The following is an 8910-nucleotide window of genomic DNA, read 5'->3' on the forward strand; positions in this document are numbered from 1 at the left end:
ATAAACATTGTCCATCTGATAATCCACCTCCCCCTTATAATGTGTGCTTATATGATCAGTTAGAAAAACACCAGAGATTTATGTGATGGGCTATACTACACACAGTTTAATATTTGCTTATAAAGGTGTCTCAACTCGATTCCTAAAGTATAAATGTGGATGACTTGATTTCAGTAGATTCACACAGCACCAAATGCATGCTGTGACAAAATCTTCCAGTAGTCAGGGCTTGCAGCAGGTCACAGTGACCATTACAGAAGCTGAATGCAATATGCAGCACTTTGCAGATGCAGTCTGTCACACCCCTTTCTAACAAACACTTGCCATCAGTTGGGAAGAGACAGAACCCAGAGCAGCTGAAGACGACGGGGGCCGGGAGGGAGAAGTGCTGCTACTTCTTCTGGCAGGGCCGCAACTCCACCGTCAGCGAGAAAGGAACATCAGCGCTGATGACGGTGGAGCTGGACGAAGAGCGAGGAGCACAGGTGCTGTACACAAAATACAAGCCTCTTTTCTTTTCTTGTGTCCGCTTGAGTTTAGCACTGCGTGTGCAGATAGGTTTGACTCCCCCTGTTTCACCTCATATTCCTCCAGGTCCAAGTCCAGCAGGGTAAAGAGCCTCCGTGCTTCCTGCAGTGCTTCAAAGGAGGGATGGTTGTCCACTCAGGGAAGAGAGAAGAGGAAGAGGAAAACTCACAGAGTAAGCCCAGATTATGACTTCAGCACTGTCGTTACTCAAGAAAAACAAACGCGCAATTTGGTTTGCGCTGCTTTTTCATCATTCTTCTGTATGAGGGGAAAAAAGAGTGTGTTTACTGATCTCTGTTTTCTGAGTTATACTCAGATACACAATCTCTGACAGGTCGAGATAAATGAGACTCACAATGGCTTCTTAGACTTACATTCACAGCAGTGATTGCCTGTTTTAGTAGTCATGGACGTCATGTAATCATATATCTGAGAACAACAATTGTATCTTAGAGAAGAATTGCATTTCACGAATAGAGGGGTAAACACTCCCATTGAAATTTTCAGGAGCTCTGTGTTTTCCCACACCTCCAAATAACTGAGTTTCTGTTATTTAGTTTGCTTCTTTTATAGTTACTGTTAACACGGCTCTCTGGATATGAGTTTCAGCTAAATGCCTATAATGTGAAACATATTTTTTAACTGGGGTGTCCATCTCCCCCGTCTCCTCACTTTGCTCCCGCTTGTCCCCAGATGACTGGCGTTTGTATTGTGTGCGGGGAGAGGTGGAGGTGGAGGGCCACTTGCTGGAGGTGGCCTGTCACTGCAGCAGCCTGCGCTCCAGAGTCTGCATGGTGCTGCTGAGTGTCAGCCAAGCCCTCATCTACCTGTGGCACGGCTGCAAGTCTCAGACACACACACGGGAGGTGGCACGCACGGCTGCCAACAAGATCAAAGAACAGTGGGTGGAAACTTAATTGCGTTTAATTTGTCTCTACCAGCAGATAAAAAAAAGGAAATGTCTTTCGATCACCTTGTAAAACCTAATTACATACAGCCAGTTCTGATTTGCTGTGGTATTAGCATTATCATCAAGTCACTCTGAAGCCTTTGTCTTTGTGCAGTTGTCCTCTGGAAACAGGCCTTCACAGCAGCAGCAAGGTGACCATCCGGGAATGTGATGAGGGAGCGGAGCCCACAGGATTCTGGGAAGCCCTCAGGCGGAGGGACAGAAAAGCATATGACTGCATGCTGCAAGGTGGGGGAACATAAGAGCCTACAACCTCACTCTTACCTTTTCTACACCGTAAACATATGCAGGGTGTGAATAGTGTTATTTACTAATGTCCTTGCTTATGTGTCATATTTTTGACCTTTGACCCTCAGACCCGGGCAGGTTTAACTTCACACCTCGTCTCTACCAGCTGAGCAGCAGTTCAGGGGAGTTTGCAGCTGTGGAGTTCCTCTACCCAGCCAGAGCCCCCAAGGAGGTGAACTCTATGCCCTTCCTACAGGAGGACCTTTATGCGGCTTCTCAGCCAGGTACACACACACACACACACACACACACACACACACACACACACACACACACACACACACACACGTTTGACCTTTTATTGTCTACACACATTTCGTAATCCTAACTTTAATCTTAAACGGAATACAAGTCCCAATGTTTTGATTAATTGGCCAGATTACCAATTAAAAGACAAAACATGAACCCTAATGTAAAATGTATTCATTTGTATACACTGTTTTGAGTGATACTCCATGAGGTGACTAACATGACAACATGGTGATTTATCAAAATGAAAAAGCTTTTAGCTCTAAAGCTGCATTTTAACTCTTATAATGTTATTCAGCTGTGTTTGGCAGTTAAAAGTTGAGACGAAATATTCTAGATGATATAAAATGGTTTGGAACCGAGAGGGACTACTTGCCCTTATTAAATGGGAAGTAAATGTGTTGGCCGGTGGGAAAAACCTGTTTTCAGTGATTGAAAATAAGTAACCCCAAAACCTTTTCCAAGCATTTTCCAAAAGATCTTCAGGTTGCAGTAATATAAAAAAGAGAGAAGCAGCAGATCCTCACATTGGAGTGGCTGGATCCAGAGGATGATTTATGTTTATGCTTGGAATATAACAATAATAATAATATTAATAATGAGAGACTATTTTGCTTCAGCTCTAATGTTGAGGCCATCTCATCAAAAAATTCAAAAGCACACACTTGCAAGAAGTGTGTTGTGTCTCTTAGCTTCACAGTGCAAAGAAAAAATGAAACTAATAAATAAAGCATGAGTGAATGGACATAAATTTGTCTAATTTGTGTTTGTGAAGAATGTCTCAAAAAAGTTACCCTTGAGAAAATATTCACCTCCGCGAGGAAGGTGTAAATCATCTTGTTTCCCATCTCCTATGTTCAGCCCTGTTCCTGGTGGACAACCACCATGAGGTGTACCTGTGGCAGGGCTGGTGGCCTCAGGACAGTGAAAGCACCGGCTCAGCCCGAATCCGCTGGGACTCTGACAGGAAGTGTGCCATGGAGACTGTGCTGCAGTACTGTAGAGGTATTATTTCAAGCCACGTACAAGTCACAACTGTTGTTGCTCTCTGTCATCGCTTGTTACAGCATGTTAGTTATTCCTTCCATAACCAGTTCAAGTTAGGTCAGTTTTTTACTGAAAGACCATACACAAAGCAGAGCATTAGCCCCGCTTAGCCAATGACCTATTCTTGATTTATTTCCCCAGAAAAGAATGAGAAGAAGCCTCCCAAAGCATATCTGATCCACGCTGGCCTGGAGCCACTGACCTTCACCAACATGTTCCCCAGCTGGGAGCACAGAGAGGACATCGCTGAGATCACGGAGAGGGTGTGTGGATCAAATGAATTTTTTCTGATTACTCACAGCTACATCATCTGATATGAAACAGTACTGCTCAGCCAGTGTAGCCATCAGTGCACTCTTATATATCGAAATACAGCTCATTGTTGGTTGATTTTCCTAATTCAGTTTATCATTTAATATCCAGCTCTCTGGGTTCTTTTTGCATTGTAATTATAAATATATTTATATATACCGTATACATATATATAGTATTTTGTGTGTGCTCTCAGGAGGCAGAGGTGTGTAACCAGATTATCCTGGTGGAGGACGTGTTGGCCAGGCTGTGTAAAACCACATACCCACTGGCAGACCTTCTGGCACGGCCTCTACCTGAGGGAGTTGACCCTCTTCGCCTGGAGGTCTACCTGTCTGATGAGGACTTTGAGGTAGGAAGACTGTCACTTGTGTTGCTCTAAAGGTGCATACGTTTTTTAGATATTAATATGATATCTGTCAATAAATAAAAGAGAGAGAAAACATTTGTTTTAGTTTAGTTTAGTTGACATTATGAGAAGGAGGATATCAAATCACCCCCAATGACAATGTCCAACCCACAATAATTATAGTGTACATGCCATCATCAGTAAAATCACTATACGTCAAACATAAAAAAAAATTTATTTATATTAAAGTGTTACATACAAATTTTTAACTTGTTTGGTAAGTTCTCCAATCTCACGAAAAGGCAAAAACCAACAATGTGTTAGTCCATCTCTCAGTACTTTCTGACTTTCCTATCCTGTCTGTGGCTCTCAGAAGCCCACTGGTCCCTGCTAGAGACGTAAGTCTTAAAGAAAGGATCATGAACATATAATTTCATTTTTTAAAATTCTAAATCAGAGTTGGAGACTGTTATAAGCAGCTGAGTAATACACATTTGGTGCTCTAGCACCAGGAAAGTGTACATATGTGGGACTGAGTGAAAGTAACCTACAGTGTGTGTGTGTGTGTGTGTGTGTGTGTGTGTGTGTGTGTGTGTGTGTGTGTCTGTGTGTGTGTGTCTGTGTGTGTCTGTGTGTGTGTCTGTGTGTGTGTGTTCATGGGTAATGAAGGAAAGTGTCACACAGTGCAACAGTGTGGCTCATTGATGTGTTTTTGATAGTCAAATGTTACGGTGTTTCCTATCACTGTCTGGAATGTTGTATATGCTTGTCCTGACTTTTTTATGGCTATTTGTTGATCATTTAGCTTATTCAGATTTCTGTCTTCGTTCATCCTTCTCTTTGGCTTTTCTACCTGCAATCTTGTGCATTTGTCCTTTGTCCGTTCTATCATTTTTTCTTCATCCTCCTGTCTCTTTGTGAATTTTTTCTGTTTTATTCATTCCCACCTCCAGGGTGTAGGTTCTTACGGGAAGGTGAGTCATCTGAGTTGAGCATGGATGACCCCGTCTCGTTGCACAGCATCCTCACTCCTCATCAGCTCTATCACACATAATCCATTTCCCTCCCAACTCTACTGAACTAATCTTTTTTTTATTTTCTCTCTGATAAAACATCTAAGTTCTCATTTGTTTCGCATGATGTTCACTCACGATCTACTAGTTGGTGTGGGCACCGCACTGAATCCTGAAATAAGAGGTCTTAATCCAACTTGACACAGACCATATTTTACTCGAACAGCAGAATGGTGGTTTGAATCATTGATGCATGAGTGTGTTCTCAGAAGTTACTCATTCTTCACCATGCCGTTTGCAGGATTTGTTGGTTTTCGAAATTCTGAACAATTTATACGGTAAACTACTACGTGACTGCCGGTGAGGTGTTGTATGCTTCATACTGACTGTGTGCATGACTGGTTCCACAGAAAGCCTTGGAGATGACCAGAGAGGAGTATGGGGGTTTGCCCGTCTGGAAACAGGTGAACTTGAAGAAGGCCAAGGGACTATTCTAAACAGCTGAAAGAGAAAGCCGAGCTATAAGCATCAGAAAAAGCCACCAACATGTTGTTTTGTCTCCTTTTGTTTACGCCTGGACACAACAGAGGCTCGGTGGTAGCCTCTCCTGAGTTAACCCGGCAATGGCGGGTTGAGGACGGCCGAGAGGAGTTATAAAGTCGTGGAATCGGCAGGCGAGAGGCGTGCCAGCTTCTCGTGCTGCAGACTTCCCTTTCATCTGCTTTTCGTGTCGGTGTTTTGGATGTGTAAGTAGGAGACAAATGTAGGCAGAAGCAACCACGAGTGAATGTGTCAATAGTGCTTATTTAAATTTACACTCTGTTAATGTATGTACATATGTACAATACGCAGGACAGCCAGCGCCCTTACATTGTCAGCAACGCAGCCATCTGTTAGAGTGGGAGCAGGCCTGTCAACCTGTTCAACACACTCCACATCACGCTCTCTGCTATTCTTGTATGTATGTTTATGCATCACAAATAATTTATATTTATATTAAAATCTATATAGGATTTTTTAAAAGCTTCATGAATTCCCTGAACTAAAATAATTAAATAAACTGTATAATGAATGTTGAGGAGGTTTGTGTCATATGTTGAGAAATACTGGATATTAGAGAAATTCTGTCTCGCTGTACAGTTCACCATTTGCCCTTTACAAATCAAATGATGCAGTTTTACTTGGACACATCTAGTGTCATTATTATTTCAGACAGAAGAAAGGACACAGGCTTGATTAAAGGCAAAGATCGAGTGATGATGAAATGCATTGGATTTTTAAGTCCTACGGTGTATAGTGCCTTGTTTTGTGTACAGTTTATACACAGATCATAGTCTGCATTTTGAGGACTTTTTGTGATATAAAGAAGTATTAGCGAAATAAACCCTGAAAGTTGGATATCCGAAAACTTGTTGCCTTTTCTTGTCTTTATCTCTCTACAGTTTACTGTTCTCGATGGTACGGTCCAAGTCATCACAGAAGTAGCATCGCTCGTTGAGCTGAATCGTGTTTACCTTTACCATTGTATGCCACCGGTGTCTATAAAATGAATGCTTATGTAATCACCCAGTAGAGGGCAGTATAGCACTAATTTCTGCAGACTGAAGAGATGACTGTTGCAGACACTCCGATCAGTTCTACTCACGATCAGTCATATTAGGGGGGTCAGAGATGCACCTGATCGGGAAGAAAAAACACGGAAAAGAATAAAAATTGAATTAATCTGATTTACAGGCCTTTTTGACGCAGATAGTTTGGCTTTTTGTCATGGTAGGAGAAGTACAGGTGCTACTACTAACATTAATGATGGCTCTGTTCTATTCAAGTGTCCCCGTAAGCCATGGCAGTGTGAAAGTGGACTATACCAGGGCCCTGAAACTGAAGCAGCTAAATGGAATTCAGCCGTCATTAATTTTATTATTAATACATCCGTGAATTTCCTACACTGACGCGTTAAAATGTCATCTGTGGAAAAGGCCTGTTCGGGAACAATAAAGAAGCATTGCTCTGATGCCAGCAAGGCTATCATGTTAGCAGGGTTTATTTAGAAAGCAAAATACATGCAAAGCAAAAGATGGGCAATTTTTTGAGAAGAAAAGATACATAAAATCATGTGCAGTTTATGTTTTTAACAATGTTTTCCCAGTAATTTCAACTTGGCTTTTTTTGTCACTAGTATTGTTAGCAGCAGATAAAAATTCACTACACAGTGTGTCAGGACGGGGAGTAGACAGTATTTTCAGCATCCAAAGGAGGGCATGCCAGAGAAGGTTTGGGAACTACTGGTTGAGACAGTTAACCCCTAACAAACCCAAAGATGCTCGGGCACCAAAAACTCAAGACTGACTGTGTGCTGTGTAAATCCCCAGTGAGTTTGGAACATGAGGGCATGGACTCATGCAGTAAGACTGGTAACTATAATGAAAAAGTCACCGTGTGTTGATGTTCTGCTCTTTGCTTTTGGCTGTGATCACCGCCGCTCCTTTGGGTTTTGATATGCAGTAACAACCTACATTTGGTCCGTATGGCAGCTTTGTGGAGTCTGTTGAAAGCTCAATTACCAATGTGAAGTCACATACGCACACAGGTGAAAAGTACAATCAGCCATCCAACCTGTTAAACCTCACAGCCTCATTTTCCAGGCCGTCCTCCAACTCTATATACACACACACACACACACACACACACACACACACACACACACACACACGATAGTACTGAAAGCTCTCAGATGTTCTCAATATCAGCCGTTGGCCTGTGTTGAGGAATAAGAGCAATTAGAGGGGAATTTCATGCAATCACAGTAGAACAATATACACAGCAGGTTTCTGTCCATCCAAGTGTTGCTCGAGTGTTGCTCAATATTTTAACAACCTTGCTGACAGCCTGCCCTGAAACAGCAACAAGAGAGAGAAGAAGCTGCTGCCTTTCCCAAAAAGGTTGGCAAGGAGCCGCGTGGTTCTCACTGTTTTCAACTGCTGCCCTCTCTTGCATGCTCAGTTGCTGGATGCAGAGCCTGTGCTGGATTATTCTCTTACACATGCCTCCTCTGAACTCCTCCGGCCTGCCAGGGGTTTGATGTGCGACACAGTGCGTATCCGCCCCCACCCACTCCTCCACACCCACTCAGTGCAACGAACTCCGACTCCCCCTCCCCCAACCCTATTCATCCCTCCGCTCTCTGTCTCTGGGAAGACGGTAGGATGTACAGCACGCCGCTGTGCACTCACTGCCAGGTGTGTGTAGTATCTCTGAGCCCGTTTTTGACTCTGAGCCCAGTTTCTGTGCTGAGCTCCAACTAGCTTTTCATTTGATACAATCCCTTTACAGGATGCAAAGACATGAATGCAAAACATCATAACACACACACCTGTACAGTTCAATCTGTTAATAAACACACACACAAACACACAGTAGTTGCTGTTAGATTCGTATATAAAGGCAGAGGTAGTGAAAGCACTAAAGGAATAGGATGGAGAGTAGAGGTCATTGTATGCTATGTCACTCTTCTATTCCAATACCTTTCAGAGGGAAATATTGTCCTTTTTTTACTTATCTATACTTATGTGACCGTTATAGGCAGAACAGTTTCATTTATATAGGCCAGTAAGTTACAAGTAAACTATGTGATTGCATGAAAAAGCATATGGAACCATTTACCCAAAGACAATAGACAACCCACATCCACTCCACAGACATAAAGCACAGCCATACAGTACAGCACACAGTAACTTATTTTAAGGCTGAGAAAATAGACAAGTTTTTGGTTTGCTTTTGAATCTGGACACAGTCGTGACAGAGTTCAGGTCATCAGCCCCTTCGCTTCAGGACCAAAGAACAGTTAGAAAACCGCCACCTAATGACCTGAGAGCTCGGACTGTAATCAGTGACCAGGTATTTTTGGAAGTTGATTCTGTATTGCGATGGAAGCCGATGAAATGATTTAAGCAGTGAGTAATGGATTTGGATTCAGAGATGGAGCCTTCGCATTGTTTGGGTAACCCAGCAAAGAGAGCGTTACGATAATCTACCCTGGTTGAGATGAATGTATCACCTGCTTTATGAGAAACTGAGATCCCCTTTAATATGTTTTTTAAGTCATTAAAAGCTGATTTACTGACATGCCTCTCAAAGTTGAGACCAGAGGACAAAAT

The 8910-nt window shown here is 42.6% G+C and overlaps 1 protein-coding gene across 12 annotated transcripts in view; it reads left to right on the top strand.

The window, feature by feature from the left end:
* The window catches only part of svila (supervillin a), a 44441-nt gene extending 38277 nt beyond the window's left edge, over window positions 1–6164 (top strand). For 9 of the 12 annotated variants that reach the window (XM_040127401.1, XM_040127405.1, XM_040127399.1 and 6 more), the window contains 10 exons: window positions 331–485; window positions 595–700; window positions 1222–1429; window positions 1593–1726; window positions 1855–2010; window positions 2897–3040; window positions 3224–3345; window positions 3591–3746; window positions 4697–4717; window positions 5167–6164. In XM_040127401.1, the coding sequence (XP_039983335.1) occupies window positions 331–485; window positions 595–700; window positions 1222–1429; window positions 1593–1726; window positions 1855–2010; window positions 2897–3040; window positions 3224–3345; window positions 3591–3746; window positions 4697–4717; window positions 5167–5253 (1289 nt within the window). In that variant the 3' untranslated portion in view covers window positions 5254–6164. The remainder of the gene's footprint in view (window positions 1–330; window positions 486–594; window positions 701–1221; window positions 1430–1592; window positions 1727–1854; window positions 2011–2896; window positions 3041–3223; window positions 3346–3590; window positions 3747–4696; window positions 4718–5166) is intronic. The other 3 variants (XM_040127398.1, XM_040127407.1, XM_040127409.1) reach the window with 1 other exon arrangement.
* The last annotated feature ends 2746 nt before the right edge of the window (window positions 6165–8910 follow it).

The sequence above is a fragment of the Xiphias gladius genome, chromosome 5 (assembly GCF_016859285.1).
Source record: "Xiphias gladius isolate SHS-SW01 ecotype Sanya breed wild chromosome 5, ASM1685928v1, whole genome shotgun sequence".
In the NCBI taxonomy this organism is placed as follows: domain Eukaryota; kingdom Metazoa; phylum Chordata; class Actinopteri; order Istiophoriformes; family Xiphiidae; genus Xiphias; species Xiphias gladius.